Source organism: Eublepharis macularius, chromosome 6, assembly GCF_028583425.1.
Source record: "Eublepharis macularius isolate TG4126 chromosome 6, MPM_Emac_v1.0, whole genome shotgun sequence".
In the NCBI taxonomy this organism is placed as follows: Eukaryota; Metazoa; Chordata; class Lepidosauria; order Squamata; family Eublepharidae; genus Eublepharis; species Eublepharis macularius.
The window spans coordinates 86,136,817-86,152,269 of record NC_072795.1 but is presented as its reverse complement, the minus strand read 5'-3'; the positions used below and the strand labels follow the sequence as shown (position 1 = coordinate 86,152,269).

At 42.0% G+C, this 15,453-nt stretch overlaps 1 protein-coding gene across 7 annotated transcripts in view; it reads left to right on the top strand.

Annotated features, from left to right (window-relative positions):
* Window positions 1–2,081: 2,081 nt before the first annotated feature.
* ATE1 (arginyltransferase 1) overlaps window positions 2,082–15,453 on the top strand; it is a 114,549-nt gene continuing 101,177 nt past the window's right edge. For 4 of the 7 annotated variants that reach the window (XM_054983028.1, XM_054983029.1, XM_054983032.1 and 1 more), the window contains exons 1-5: window positions 4,177–4,758; window positions 6,082–6,145; window positions 7,705–7,767; window positions 9,764–9,867; window positions 14,247–14,492. In XM_054983028.1, the coding sequence (XP_054839003.1) occupies window positions 4,653–4,758; window positions 6,082–6,145; window positions 7,705–7,767; window positions 9,764–9,867; window positions 14,247–14,492 (583 nt within the window). In that variant the 5' untranslated portion in view covers window positions 4,177–4,652. Of the gene's footprint in view, window positions 2,650–2,825; window positions 2,915–4,176; window positions 4,759–6,081; window positions 6,146–7,704; window positions 7,768–9,763; window positions 9,868–14,246; window positions 14,493–15,453 lie in introns of those variants that run through there. The other 3 variants (XM_054983030.1, XM_054983034.1, XM_054983031.1) reach the window with 2 other exon arrangements.

Here is a 15,453-nt window from a genome sequence, read left to right as displayed (position 1 = left end):
ATTAAAGCAACTGTGAAATCAGTAAAAGAACTCATATCTTTGGGGTGAATCAGAAGTCTGTGTTTTTATGCTTTGGTACATCATCTTTTGAGTTCTACGAGACGACATGTGTGAGACAGAAGAGGTGGAGAAAAGCATGGGTTTGTTTAAAATTGAACTAAATATTTCCCCACATTGTAAGATCAAACAGTTAGATGAAGACGTGTTTCTCATTACACTATTTCAGTAGTCTGTTACATTGAGTCACTGCATTTGTTTTCATCTATTGTGAATGCACTTCCATTTATTGCAAGCAACAAAATGGAATTGCTGTAAACTTATGGGGAAGTTCTCTTTGTTCTTTGTTTTGGTGACTTTGTGGCCTTCATTCTGATTTTTCAAAGGACTAGTCAGTTTTTCCTGTTTTTTAAAGGAGCAGGGAGTTACATCTTGCCTTACCAGCACCTCAAGAGTGGAGAGCAGTAAAATGACACAAGCTTCACAGATATAGGGTTGTTGTTTTTTTTAAAAAACCTACCCTTCCACATAGCTGAGAAGGACTTAGTAGATCTCTTGATGACAGTAGGCAGAAGAAATGTTTCCTCTTACCTGACATTTGTCTTAACTGACATTCCTATATAAATTGTAACTCCTGTGAAAATGGTGGCATTTGATTACAAATGTATAGACCAGGGATCTCTAACATTTCTGAACCAGCAGGCACCTTTGGAATTCAGATCCAGGTTTTATTCTGGGTCCAGAACATATTCAATGCCATTATTCCCTATGGGGAAACTTATCCAGGGTGTTGGGAGGTGTTTTTGTATAAGTCACCAAATTGCTGGGTACTTAGTCCACTAGAGGCAACACCCCCCAGGTTTCAAGAAGATTGAATGGGCCCCTGGGAAAGGTACCTCCTTGGCAGAGAAAGCATCTTTTTTACCCACGCCCCAGCACAATGGATGCTAGGGTAAAATGTGTTTTAGAAGATAACTCTATTTTCTATTGTAAATGAGATTTGTGGAATTGAGTATTGTGACTTACGAAATTATTGTACAAAAATCATACATAAAATATGAGCTGATTCGTGGGGAGGGCGGGATATAAATCAAATAAATAAAACAAATGTATTTATTCTTCCTTGCACTTTACTAAAATATATATACATTGCATTAAATATTTCTGACAATTCCTTGACTGTTTGCAGTTAGCTTTCACGGTGTTCTGTTAAATCATAGTCTTTGTTCTGTGAGACTCTTATTATATAACACTATTTTGCTTGGCATGTAGGGCTAACTCTGCCCATGGAGCCTGCAACGCTGGGGTTGGTTCCAACTAAGAAAGCAATGAATGTGTCATATATCAGACCCATTCAGGTGACAGGTCCTGGTTAAGGCTTTGTGCTGGAAGTGATGCTCAACTTGTGTTTGGCCAACAACAGCCATCATTTCTTCACTCGTTTTTGGCTGCAGGTAAACTTTTTGCACATAGGACAAAAATGTTGCCTATTCCAAGTACCTGAGTAAAACATTTTTTCGATGTAGTAGATTGCTAAGTAACATAATTAGGATCCAGTGTGGTGTGGTGAGAATATAAGTCTAGAATCTGGGAGACTGCCATGGAAGTCTAGGATTTGGGTTACCTTGGGCCAGGCACGCATTCTCAGCCTAACCTCACAGGACTGGTGTGAGAATAAAATGGACTGCAAGTTGCTTTGGGTCCCCACTGGGGAGAGAAGTGGCATATAAATGAAGGAAAAAACAGTTGTACCTTTGAATCAGGTTGTGATAAGACACTTGAATGCAGAACCTCTTGACTGATGTGTAACTACACAGAGAGTGATAAATTTGCTAATGCCTTGCAAATATCCTTGATGTCCATGCTAATGTAATAGCTTAAGTTCTAGGCAAAAACTATGGGGAAAGGACTTACAGATTTTACCAGGTAACCATTTACCTGGGACAGTAGGAGCATCTTTAGTGAACGGTTAATCTGCTGCTGTATTTGTGTTTAATCACAATGTTTGCTCTCCTTGATTTCCCAGTTACGGATGTTCAGTAAAGTTTCCCGAACTTCTGTCTTTCCAGCATGCTCCGATAACAGTGACCTGTGTACTGTTAAATTCCATTCCCCTTCAGAAGAAAGAATTTTGTTTCCGGAAACATTTGCTGACGATTGTTTTAGGTTAAACCTTTTTAAAAAATTGCAAGAACATGTGAGCTTCAAAGTAGGCTCCAGGACTGCGTTTAGCGAAGGGCTGCCCGAGTGGTCCCTTTAACGAGGGGCAGGCGAGGCTTCCTCTCGCCCTGCGAACCGCGCGTCTCCCGAATCGCGAGGGCGATGCTCCGCAGAAGTAGCGGCCGGCGCTGCTTTGCGCGACTCTTCGCCCGAAAGGAACTGGGCGGCTTCCAGCGTGGGCGAAACGGTTGCCAAGGGCCGGTGGAAGAAGAAGGGCTTCGCCTTGCGAGTCTACCGGACCTGAGCGGGCTTGCAAAGTGAAGGCGGCCACCGCCCGGCGGATTCTCCTGGGGACTAATCCCCCGCGGCAGAGGCAGCCTGGGGGAGAGGGGAGGCTGCTGGGCACCATGTACTCCATTGTCGAATATAGAGGGAAGACGACGGGCTACCGATGTGGCTACTGTCACGCTGATCAGGGGAAAGTATCCCACGGTAAGTTAACGGGGGGGGGGCAGTGAAATAACGCTTTCTGTTGGGGGGAGCAGTTAAATAACGCTGTTCTTGACGGCAGCAAAACCTCTTAGCTCGACGCTGAGCAAGGGCCACGCCCCCCGCTGGGGTAGCTTTCCCTTCGGCTCTCAATTTTTTACGCTCCCCCCTCCCTTCAGACACCCTCATTAGAAGAGGAGCCTGCGTTTCCCGTGAGGAGCACGTTTGCCAGGACTCAAGATGGTGGCGCTGTCGGTCGCCTTGTTCTGTAAGTGGAAGGCCTAAAAGCTTTAATGTGGGTTGACCTCAGTAAAAATGGCGGAGTCCCTGCTTCGTGCCCTTTGCGATACCGGTCTCCCTAGGGGAAGAAGCGTTCCACGTGTTTCTGATTTCCGGTTCCCGTTTGAATTCCTGAGCTGAATTGAACAGTAAAGCGTCTTTAAGAAAACTAGGGTGGGGCTGTGCCCCCTTTCTCTGCCTGCTTTGGAATAAAGGTGTCCTTGGTTGTTGTGGGTTTTCCGGGCTGTACTGCCGTGGTCTTGGCATTGTAGTTCGTGAAGTTTCGCCAGCAGCTGTGGCTGGCATCTTCAGAGGTGTAGCACCAAAAGACAAAGATCTCTCAGTGTCATGCTGAGTCATTTGCGTATCCCTGTGTAAGATGTCTTGTGTAGAGAGACTCTCAGTCTAACCTACCTCACAAAGTTGTGAAAATAAAACATAGGAGGCCAGAATGATATACTCCACCCCGAGCTCCTTGGATGATAAATAAATAGCAAACAAAATATGCTAAGGTGCACTTAGATAGAATAGATTTCAAAATGTATTGTACTAATTGAACTCTCAGTGAAATAACTCAAAATTAAGAGCTCAGCTACAAATCATCATAAGGAAAAGCATTTCAAGTAGAAAAAAATAACACTGACACAGAGATCTGTCTTTTGGTGCTACACCTCTGAAGATGCCAGCCACAGCTGCAGGCGAAACGTCAGGAACTACAATGCCAAGACCACGGCAATACAGCCCGGAAAACCCACAACAACCATCGTTCTCCGGCCGTGAAAGCCTTCGACAATACAAAGGTGTCCTGTACGCAAAAAATTTACTTTGCTAATTTGCTGAGTCTCTTCCACACTGGCTACTGGAATGGAGCTCCAGGGGTTTAAAATTTAACGAAAAGGTAGCTGGGCTGATGGTGGGGCAGAAAACAGAAGTAAAAGAGTTAAAAGCAGGTTCCAAAAAAAGTCCCCTCTCCCCGCCCCCCAAATAACGAGTACAAACGCCAGGCCCAACTGGAGGGGGAGGGCTGCTTTCGAAACGCTACAAACGGAACAAAGCCTGCAAATTTGGTCGGCGCTCTAAAATTTGGCCATCGGTGGTGTTTTTGACTGACGGGGCTTTCAAATAATCCTCTTATATCGTGAGGAACACGTTTCGTTCAGCAGGATCCGAGTCCAGGGGCAGCTTCGAGACCAACGGGATCTCCAGGGCATGAGCCGCGGGGAGCCAGAGCTCCTGCTTCGACGCCTCCCTTCTTTGACTCTCCGAAGATCAGCCCTAGTGATCTTGTTGGTCTCAACGCGGCCTCTGGACCCAGCCCTTGCTGTTCTGCTACAGACCAGTAACCCCCCCGCCCCGGTTCCGTTCAGGTGTCAAAAGACACTTGCTCCGGCTGCAGCAAACCCAGCACAGCCAACTCGAGGGTGGGGTAGAGGCGCCTTTCTAACTCGCACTGTGCTGTGTTCCCCCCAAAAGTTAAAGGGCACGATGGTTTTAAACCTCTGCAAGCCTGCGTGCGGACGTTAGCATTGTCTCCTATGTCTTTCCATCGCCGCCTCCATACAAAGGGAGAACCCGAAGGTCGGTAGCCTCGCTCAGGAACGAGAGCCGGGAAACCGTAGCGCCCTCCTGACGCCGTCCAGCCTCTTGCCCTTTGCTAAGATGGCGGCGGCGGAGGCTGTTGCTTCTTCCGGGAGCCCCTGAAGGGTCTGTGAGGGCCGCCGGCAAAAATGGCGGCGATGGGGGGGAGCTCCCCCAGCATCGTGGAGTATTTTGGAGGCGAGGATGGCTACCGCTGCGGCTACTGCAAGAACGATACAGGCAACCTCTCCTACGGTGGGGATCGCGATGGGGCGGAGGCTTCGGGCGCTTGTTTTGGACAAGCGCGTAGGGGGGGAGCCAGTCAGCCGGCTAAACTCTGGGGAAAAGCCAAAGAGAGGCGAGGGTTGGACGGTGGGCAACCCTTGCCTCTCTTTCTCACAGGTGAATTTGACTTGTGGGCGGCTTGGACCACACATCCCTCACACATAGCAGGTTCCCAGGTTGGGTGCAAGTCTGCAACGTCGAGCACGTTGGAAGGGGTGGGCACGCGTTGCATTCATCGGAGTGTAAGCTCTAGTAGAGACTAGAGTAAGATAGTAGCTTTGCTACTAGGGAAGATGCCGATCATACACTGCAGTTTGTTTCTTCCTTAACCAGAGCACCTTGTGTTTTGATCGGGTGGTGCAGAGAAGCTCACCTAGAGCCTCGTTCTAATTTTGAGCATAACCAGATTTAACGTGGAAGGCTGTTTACAAAATCTTGGTCCAGATATAATCAGGCCTCCTGCTTTTCTCTATACTCTTTCCCCCACCCCAAGATTTCATGACTTGTTTAGCTAACTGAACCAGAAAACTCTGTGCTGTCACTGGGAAACAGCAGTAGGTTAGGAGAGAAATTGGTAGTAGTGTTGTTGAATAGTAGTGCTGAATAGTGTTGTTGTGGGTGGCAGTTTCTTAAAAGGGAAGAGAGAGGTGGAGTGGAAAGGGGGGCAGTTTCTGAACCTGCCTGTGTTAAAGAAAAATCCTCTTCTCTGCTGAGGATCTCATCTGGCTATCCTGTTGCTCCTCTGAGAGACTCTCATCACAAGACATCTTATACAGGGATGCTCAACTGAACTTACATTGTTCTCCCATTGTGGATACACATGCAGTGCTAGGGAGACAGAGTACACTTGAATATAAGACACCACACAGAAAGTAAGGCACTTGAGTGTCTCCATGTAATATGTCTTGAGAGACTTGTCAGGATGTAGAGCACCTTTATTTTTTTAGGTGTACATAGTAGCATGTTTAGTAGGGATGTTCCATGAAGCAGGCTGCTGCTTTCCTGGGCAGGATCAGTGGACCTGGTAATTGTTTAGTCTCTGACTATATTGTGTGTGTGTGGGGGGGGGAATACAGTAGGATAAATGGTGAGGGATTTATTGAGGGTCTGGTTTCAATGTTTATCACAAAAGATTTGATTTTAATATGTTTTCAATACCATTTATAAAATTTTTGTATCAAAGAAGTGCTGTTTTTATTACCCTGACAGCTTTCCACAGAGACTATTTTTAATATCATCATTATTTGAATGAGAGATTTATTTCACTTTATTGTATATGAATGTTTGTTCCAGGCATGTGGGCTCATTCTATGACTGTTGAAGATTATCAAGATCTTATAGATAGAGGATGGCGAAGGTAACTCAAAGAAGTGTCTTCTGAACTGTGTCAGCTTAATTTTATTCAGTATTCAAATGTCAAAATTTTAATATTTAAATGTCATAGTATTTTGCCAAATCTCATAGCTGTCTTTCGTTTTTCTCTTAGCGTTGTCCTGCTGTGCTGTGGTGGAACTGAAAATGAAACTTCTTTCCAATAACCTGGCAGAGTGCCTCCCTTTCTTGGCTTCTCTGTCCTTGTTATTTCAAAATTCTTGTCATCAAATGATATGTAATGGTGTAAACTGTAGAACAGTTTGATACTGCCACATTTGTGCCCTTAGACCATATGGACGTGCCTTACACTTAATCAATTGACTCATATAGCTCTGTTCTATTTACTCTAGTGAGCAGTAGCTTCCTGATGTCTTAGAGACCTTTTCTTGCTTTGCTTTTTAACCAGCGATCTTAGGGACTGCTCTACCGAGTGCTCGAAGTGCAGTTCCAAATTTGAGACAAACTAATTGAAACGATTTTGCTACTACAGACTACCACGGCAAACTCCTTTGAACCTTTACATAAGCAAACTGATCCCCACATCAAAAGGAGCTGTTTGCATCTCCATATCAAAGGAGTTGTTTACATCCCTCCTCTCCTCCTCCCCTCCCCTCTCCTCCTCTATATTTGACCAGTTTCTTTCTGCCCTCCATGCATCTGACGAAGAGAACTGTGGTTCTCGAAAGCTTATGCTACAATAAAATTGGTTAGTCTTAAAGGTGCTACTGGACTGTTTTTGATTTTGCTACTACAGACTAACACGGCTAACTCCTCTGGATCTATGAAACGGTCTGATATTTCAGATTTTGTGGTTCACAGTGTCCTGGAAAGCAGATAAAATCTGAGTTGAATGTGTATGGCAACTCTGAAAGGCGACTTGCTTTGGAGAAGAGAATGGGCTCTTCATCTCTCTAGTTAAGCTTCAAACTCCAGTTGAGGAACCTGGTTTGGCTCATGCACATTTATTTTCTGTGTTTATTCAGCCCTTAATTACAATAAAAGCAGGAAGGGCGACTTGTCTTTGTGGAGGGGTTATGAGGAGAGGAAATGCCTGATGCCTTTATCAGTATTTTAGCTTAAGCAAAATGGTTAATTTCACCTTTTAGGGATTTGTTGGTGCTTAAAGGGATTTTAATTTGTTTTTTTACAGACTCAAGTTCTCTTTTGACTGGAATGGTAGATAAATAAGTGCAAAGTTATTTTCTGTTCTTTTCCTGCTCATGCTTAACCCTGCGTAACTGGTAGTGTTCATCACCAGCAATTGATAAATATGTATTTGCAAGCAGACTGTAGAATGGAACTTTTCCGCATGCTACTGCATTTAGGATTTTAGTTTCCAGCTACAATCCTAAATAGCCATACAAAAAAGTAAATTCTACTAAAATCTGTGGAACTTCCATGTAGATGCCTTTATGACAACCTGGTATATAACTGTGTTTGTCAATTAGAGAATATTTCATTTAGCAGATTGAAAATTTTAGTTTTTACATAATAACATTGTTTTAAGAATTCATAAAAAGCTGTTTAAACAAACTTTTTCAGGAGTGGAAAATATGTTTACAAGCCCGTTATGAATAGGACATGTTGTCCTCAATATACAATAAGGTAAGATCATTTTATGTTACACATCAACTGTCTACTCTGCCATGAAAATTAATGGGAGTGGGGAGGCTGATTATGCCAGCGCATTTCAGCCTAATCTACATTATGTAGTTGTTAGGTAATCCAGCAGTTTGAAAGCATGGAAACCTTACACATACAGCTCTTCAAGATGCCCTGTAATGGAAAATTTAATTTGAAACCGTGTATTCCACTGAAATCAGTGCATCTTACTTCCATGTAATGTGCGTTAAATTGCTATGCATTTAATGGAAATTGGTTGGTTTCATATTTTGTTTAAAATCAGTGGATTTGGTTCTGTGGTTGTATGCCTGAGTGGAAGTTGCTTCCTACAGCAGTCTTTTGTGACCCTAGAAAAAGCATTGTACGGGATAGTTGTCAACAAAATCCTCAGGTACAGGAACTGCAGTGAGGAAAGGGAATCATATAAGAAACAGTTGGGGAAAGAGCAAGGTGAAAGTGAGCGAGAAGCAGTGTAAACGTGTTTTAAATAAATTAAATTCACCTGATTCTCATTCTTCATAGCAATACCTCTTCTCTATGCCTGGTGTCTTTTTGTCCATGTAGTCCCTTAATTCCTTGCAATGACTTTCTATGGTTTGTAGAGAGCTATTGTGGGAAGGGAAAGTGGGTAAAAATGCATAACCAAGAGCACCTTCTGTTCACACAATGTAAAGATCCAGCCCAGTAATTCTCACTGAATCCTACCTAGTTGAATACAACTTATTTCCTTTATTATCCATATTCTCAAATATCCAGCTTAAATATAGAGATATGAAATTTTAATAAATAAATCAATTCATATAATCTAGACGAGATGACCAATTACTGTATTTACTCTAAAGGAAGACAGCCTCCCTAAAAAATTATGCATAAAAGCAGATGACCCCAAATTTAAAACAGCCCTCCTAAAACAGGTAGCACTATAAGCAGTATCTTAATTATATAGTATATACTAAGGTTCCACATAATATTCTTGTTAACAAGTTAGTAAAATGTGGTTTGGATCTTTTACTGTTAGGTGGATTTATAACTGGTTGACAGATCAGAGTGCTTGTAAATGGTTCCTCCTCCTCTTGGAAAGGAGCAACAAGTGGAATACTTTAAGGATCAGTTTGGGGCTCTGTGTTATTCAACATCTTTATAAATGACTTGGATGAAAAAACAGAGGAGATGCTCTTTACATTTGTAGTTGATACTCAATTGAGAGGGGCTGCAAACACAGTAGAAGACAGAAGCAAGATTCAAGGGGATCTTGACAGACTGGAAAACTGGGCTAAAACTAACAAAATGAATTTCAACAGAGATAAAAGTAAAGTTTTTGCATTAAGGTAGGAAAAATGAAAGGCATACTTATAGGATGGTGGTAGTACAAGTGAAAAGAATCTAGGGGTCTTAGTAGACCATACGCAGAACATGAGTCAGTGTGTCATACTGTAGCTAAAAAGGTCAATGTGATTTTAGGCTGTATCATCAGAAGTATAGTGTCTAGATCATGCAAAGTGATGGTATTGCTTTACTGTGCTCTGGTTAGACCTCATATGGAGCACTGTATTCAGTTTTGGGCACCACAGTTTAAGAAGGAGAAACTGGAACATGTCCAAAGGAGGGCAACAAAGATAGTGAGGGATCTGGAGATCAAGTCCTATGAGGAAAGTTTGAAAGATCTGGGTATGTTTTTCTTGAAAAGGAGGCGACTGAGAAGTGATGTGGTAGCCCTCTTCAAGTTCTTATTGCTTGCTAGGCAAGGAATTGAAGTTTCTAAAGCTTGCTAGTAAGTCCACCTGACTCCTTTCCCCTTGAAAAGAAAAGCAGCTCGGAAAGCAACATTTGCAGATGCAGCATTCCTTTCACTGCCACTCCTCGCTGCTGTGAATGAGTTGATGTGCTTTCTCTAACGCTGTCCTGCTCTTCTCATGTGCCATACTTCATGTACTCTATTAATTGGGAGATACCTAACTTTATTATTGGCTTTTTTTAGATGCAGGATTTTACATTTCCACCCTTCTAAATCACATAAGAAGGTACTAAAGAAAATGCTGAGATTTCTAACAAAAGGGGAGACGTCTAAAATAAATAGTGAAGGTAAGAAGTGTCCTTTAAGAATGACTTACTTTTGTGCTCTGCAGTGTGTTTTTTTTCAAGGAAAGGTTACTAATGTGTAAATTATAGAGGGTAATTGCTATCTGTCTTAGTTATCCAGTGAATTCTGGTACAATCTCCTGGTAAAATAAATTGTTAAAAGTCATGCTCTTTCTGTAGAGAGCAGGCTTTTATCTCATACTTTGTATGGTGCAAGAGTTTTCTTAGTTCTGCTATGTAATTCACTGTATATGAAGTAGAAGTGTGCAGAAAGTAGAGTATGGAACACTGGCCACTATCTGTTGGGTCAAACAGGGCCTGTTGTTTGCTGAAATTCTTGTGAAGAACAAGTTGGACCTTGGTCTGATCTAGCAAGGAATTTCTTATTTGCCTAAGCATAGTGCATACTTAGAATAATTTAACACATTAACTGGTGGTGGAGAATGCGTCTCAATTATTAAATTCCTGAGTATGTGGGGGAAAAGGGAAGAGTGAAAAATATGTATACTTGCTTTTAAATTTAAGTAGTCTAGTTTTTAAGTGGGGGGGATTGATATTAGGCATGATATAAAGGATAATCATCACCGGTGTTCGTATGGGTTGGACCTCAGTGCAGAATCTGAGGGTCAGGTTAAATGAGACGCCAGGCAATCATTCAAGTGTTGAGTGACACAGTTTTGCCTGGGAACTGTAGTTTTTAAAGACAGAACCATACCGGCTTGTTGAGAGAGACGAAGAAATCCCTCACTGCCCTCTACCGCCTCTGCTGGCTGCTCAGCCGTCCCGTCCCCGCAATGCACTGGCTGCTATTACTACTAGGGACAATGATGAAACTTTGCCAGGAAGTATGTGAAATCTCCTTCATTAAAAAAAAACCCCTAAAGCAACCATAATTGGTGCTAATTTGATTGCAGAAGTGGTGGCAGAGGAGCTTTAAACCTTTCCTTTTGTACTATTTTCCCTACTAAGTTTCCCTTCCCTGGTCCTGGTGCTAGTTCTAGAAGGGAAAGTTAGATAAGTACGGATGCTCGCACGAACTGGCACAGGACCCTGCAGCTTCTTTTAAGTAAAAACAAAGTAAACTGTGATCATAGGGCTCCGGATCCCATTTGGCTCTTTGTTTGCTAGAGAGGGAACCTTTTTTTTGAATACCCGACATCTGGTTTGCTTATCTTCGTAGGATATTTAAACACCAGATTCCACCTAGATCATGGAGTGTGTGGGGAGAGCTGGTTATTCCTCTTCCCCAACAGTCCTGTGTGGCTCTGTCTTTGAAAACTACAGTGCCCAGATAAAGTTGCATCACTCAACACTTGAATGAACAACTGCCTGGTGTCTTGTTTAGCCTGAACCTAAGTAATCACTTTATCTGATGTGGACCTCTAAATTGGTCATACTTAAATTCTTCCCCCCAATTTAAAGTCCATATACTGATTTTATGTTAATCTGGTAATGTTTTTTCCTGTGTCAAATGGATACATTCAACAATTTTGTTGTACTTAGAAGGCATGTAACTTGCGTCTATGGAATGCTAAACTATTTTGAATATATCTGACTGTTCAGAATACCTGTGAGAGACAATGATGGCAGCTAAATCTATCACATGTGAGATTCTCAAGCACTTTACCTCGAGGGGGATGTTTTTATTTTAAGCCCTAAAACTTGCTATTTGCTAATTTTCTCAGAGTGGCTATTTTAGATTGGAAATCAGACAGACCTGATGATACACAAATCTTGTTTAGCTGAATCCATTACTTTTAGTTGATATTGGTAGTTGATTAGATCCAGCATATATTTTGCTTATGGGTAACAGCTGTTCCAGATACAGAAATGCACCCTGGATCCTTCTGTGTTACATGAGGAACAGAACACACAAACCAATGTATAGGTTTGCTTTGCATGCTTAACCTAATGTTAAGATTTGCATGTTCATCCATGTCAGGATTATATGAAGATTATTATTATTATTAGGCAGATTACAAAATATAATTCAATCAAACAGCAAAGACCTATGCCAAATAATTTACTAGAACTGGAAATACAGAAATGAAATGCAGTGACAATGCATAGAAATAGTTTCTTTTTTAATATTAAAACTTAGAACAAAGCTGTAGAGAAACGCTAAAAGAATCATAGTGCCAAAATACAATCTAAATCAGTGGTTCTCAACCTGGGGCCATATGGCACCCCAGGGGACCCCGGGATATTCCAAGGGGGCCACAGGTAAAAATTGCATAAATGGGGGGCCACGGCACGAGACTAGGGGGCCACAGAGGGAAGTGAGAAGTGAAGAAAACAGAGAAGTGACCGAGAAAAGAAAACAGAAAACAGTGTGTGGGGTGCTGTTTCTTCATGCAAGTGTAACCCTGAGTCCACTAGGGTGAGCTAAAGAGCAGGGGTGTTCTGTATAAGGAAGAAAAAGCGCAATTTATTGGCATATAAAATAGCTACCTTTATACTGGTAGGACAGGGGGGCCACAGGAAGGAAACAAGGTCGGAAGGGGGCCACAGTTGGAAAAAGGTTGAGAAACACTGATCTAAATAACATTCCTGAAGAATGTAAAGACCATATAAAGACAGGTTTGTATTACTAAGTTTAACTGATGAACCAGAAGAAATGTGGACTGAAACCAGAGGTATTATCAAACAAGAATGTGAAAAGACTATTCCTGTAGCAAAAGAAAGGAGCAGTCTAGATGGATGACTAAGAAAACTTTTCCAGAGACAGACGAGAAGCAAAAGCAAAAGATGACAGTAATAGTATCAGAATTCTAAATGCAGCTGTTCAGTGACTTGCATGCAAAGACAAAAAAATCCATTATCATAACCGGTGGAAAGAAATGGAAGAGAAATGTCAGATGTGCAAGCTGGATTCAGAAAAGGAAGGGCGCTAGAAATCAGATTGCAAATTTACAATGCTAATGAAGCATACCAGGGAATTTCAGAAGAAAATCAGCCTGCGTTTTGTAGATGACAGCAAGGCTTTTGACTGTGTGGATCATGAAAAGCTATGGGTGGTGTTAACAGAAGTAGGTGTGCCACAACATCGGATGGTTTTGCTGTGCAACCTGTACTCTGGACAGGAGGCTACTGTCAGGACAGAATATGGGGAAGCAGAATAGTTTCCAATTGGCAAAGGTGTCGGACAAGGATGTATATTATCTCCCAATCTTTTCAACCTATACACAGAATATATCATGAGGAAAGCTGGATTAGATTTAGAAGAAGGTGGAGTGAAAATTGGTGAAAGGAACATTAACAGTTTAAGATATGCAGATGACACCACATTACTGGAAGAAATAGTGAAGACTTGAAACAACAACTGAAGAAGGTTAAAGAAGAAAGTGCCAAAGCAGGATTACAGCTGAACATCAAGAAGACAAAAGTAATGACTACTGAGAAATTACACACTTTTAAAGTTGACAACGAAGAAACTGAAATTGTTAAAGATTTTCTGTCCCTTGGCTCAATCATCAACTAAAAGGGAGAATGTAACCAAGAAATCAAAAGAAGATTGAGACTGGGAAGAGCAGCCATGAGGGAACTAGAAAAGATCCTTAAGGATAAAGATGTATCTCTAGGGACCAAGATCAAGATAATCCACTCTGTGGTATTCCTCATTACTATGTATGGATGTGAAAGTTAGACACTGAAGAAAGCTGACTGGAAGACAATTGATTAATTTGAAATGTGGTGCTGGAGGAGAGTTTTGTGGATACTGTGCATGGCCCAAACAACAAACAAGTGGGTTCTAGATCAAATCAAGCCTGAATTCTCCCTGAAAGCAAAAAGGACGAAACTGAGGCTATCGTACTTTGGTCACATCATGAGAAGACAAGACACACTGGAAAAGACAATAATGGTAGCAAAAGTGGAAGGTGGTAGAAAACGAGGCATGACTCAATAAAGAAGCCATGTTCTCCAGTTTGCAAGATCTGAGCCAGTCTGATAATGATAGGACATTTTGGAGGTCTTTCAATCATAGTGTTGCCATAAGTTGGAAGTGACTTGACGGCAGATAACACATACACAGTTGCTCTTTGAGTCAAATTAAAAATGGTTTTGGGTGGGTAGCCATGTTGGTTTGTAGTAGAAAAGAGAGATTTGGGTCCAGTAGCACCTTAAAGATCAACTAGATTTCCAGGTATGAGCTTTCGAGTGTCAGAGCTCCCTGATCCTTGAAAGTTCGTACCCTGGAAATCTAGTTGGTTTTTAAGTTGCTAATGGACCTGAAATTAAAAATAGCATGCGAAGACCACAGTGATTGGTGAAATGAGCTTTCAGAGATCACCTGTGATTTTGTTCTATAGCAGTAGCTGAAGAATGGTGTATCAGTTGTTCTTTGTACTGTATTAACAGATCGTTCTTACTACTCTTTACAGTGGAACCCATGGATTCCCACCCAGAGGATACTGGGTGTGATTTGTTGTTAAAAAGTGAACCAGACACCAGCCGGTATGAACTAGAACCTCTCAGTACTTATACAGAAAAGGTAGAGGGTGAAGAGGAAGGAGAAAGAATTGAAAAGAGAGACTCTGGACATACTGAATCCTGTAATGAGAAAGATAATGCCAATTTAAGCGAGCTGTTGGATCTTGCTAAAGTTGGTCATGCGCCTCCCAAGCCAGGTAATTGATGACAATGTCTGGGATCACCTGGAAGTAGCATAGGACTCACTAAGGTGCATGTATGTGACAAGGTATCATGTGAGATGTGACAAGATATCATGTGATGTTGTGGGGAGAGACTCCATGCTACAAGTGGGAATGGAGGATTGTTTGTTGGGGATGGTCTGGCTCTTCTGGGGGGAGGGTGGTCCTGAGCCTTATCAAAATGACATGAGCTCTGTAACAGCTGCTGCTTTCACATTTCCTTTTTAACCCAGTTGTTATCTGTTACTAGCCCTGACTTCACAAAAAGTGATGTGGAGGTGGCAGTTTCAGGCTGCACTTGCATCCGTTAATGAACCGTGTGAACTGTATGTGGATCACTGTGGCACCTTCCCTGGGCTACCAAGTCTTTTGCATTTTTTTAAAAAAAATCAGCACAAAAATATAGTGCTGTAGTGTTGTAACGATAGGTGTAGTGGCTTCTCTGAATTTCCAGCTTTCATTAATTAAAGCAAAAAGACTTTAGTCCTTTCCATTGCTGGGATATAAGGAAAAAAACATATCTCCAAAACAGAAAGGACTAGAGGCTTACATTTTTTAAAAATGAAAGCTGGAAATTCAGTGAAACTGCTACACCTATCATTACAAAACCATAGCGCTATAGCACTAATCTATGTATGTGGAAACAAAAACAAGCTGGAATTGAGCGGGGAAATAAAAAAGGAGACACTGTCAGACATTTCAAACTGTATTCTGCAGTGAATGGGAAGCATGTTGAAAACAGGAAAAACGTATTTTTTAAAAAAGTGAAACCCTGCATTGCAAATAGGGTCATGCAGCTTTGTCTAAAAACTGGCAGTCAAACTGGTCATGTCTGAAATGGCACAAAAAACCCACTAGCAACCAGCAACCAAAGGCTGAGGTGTTCTCACCTTTCTTATCCTGCTGTTCATCTCAGCATATGTGCAAGAGGTGGGAG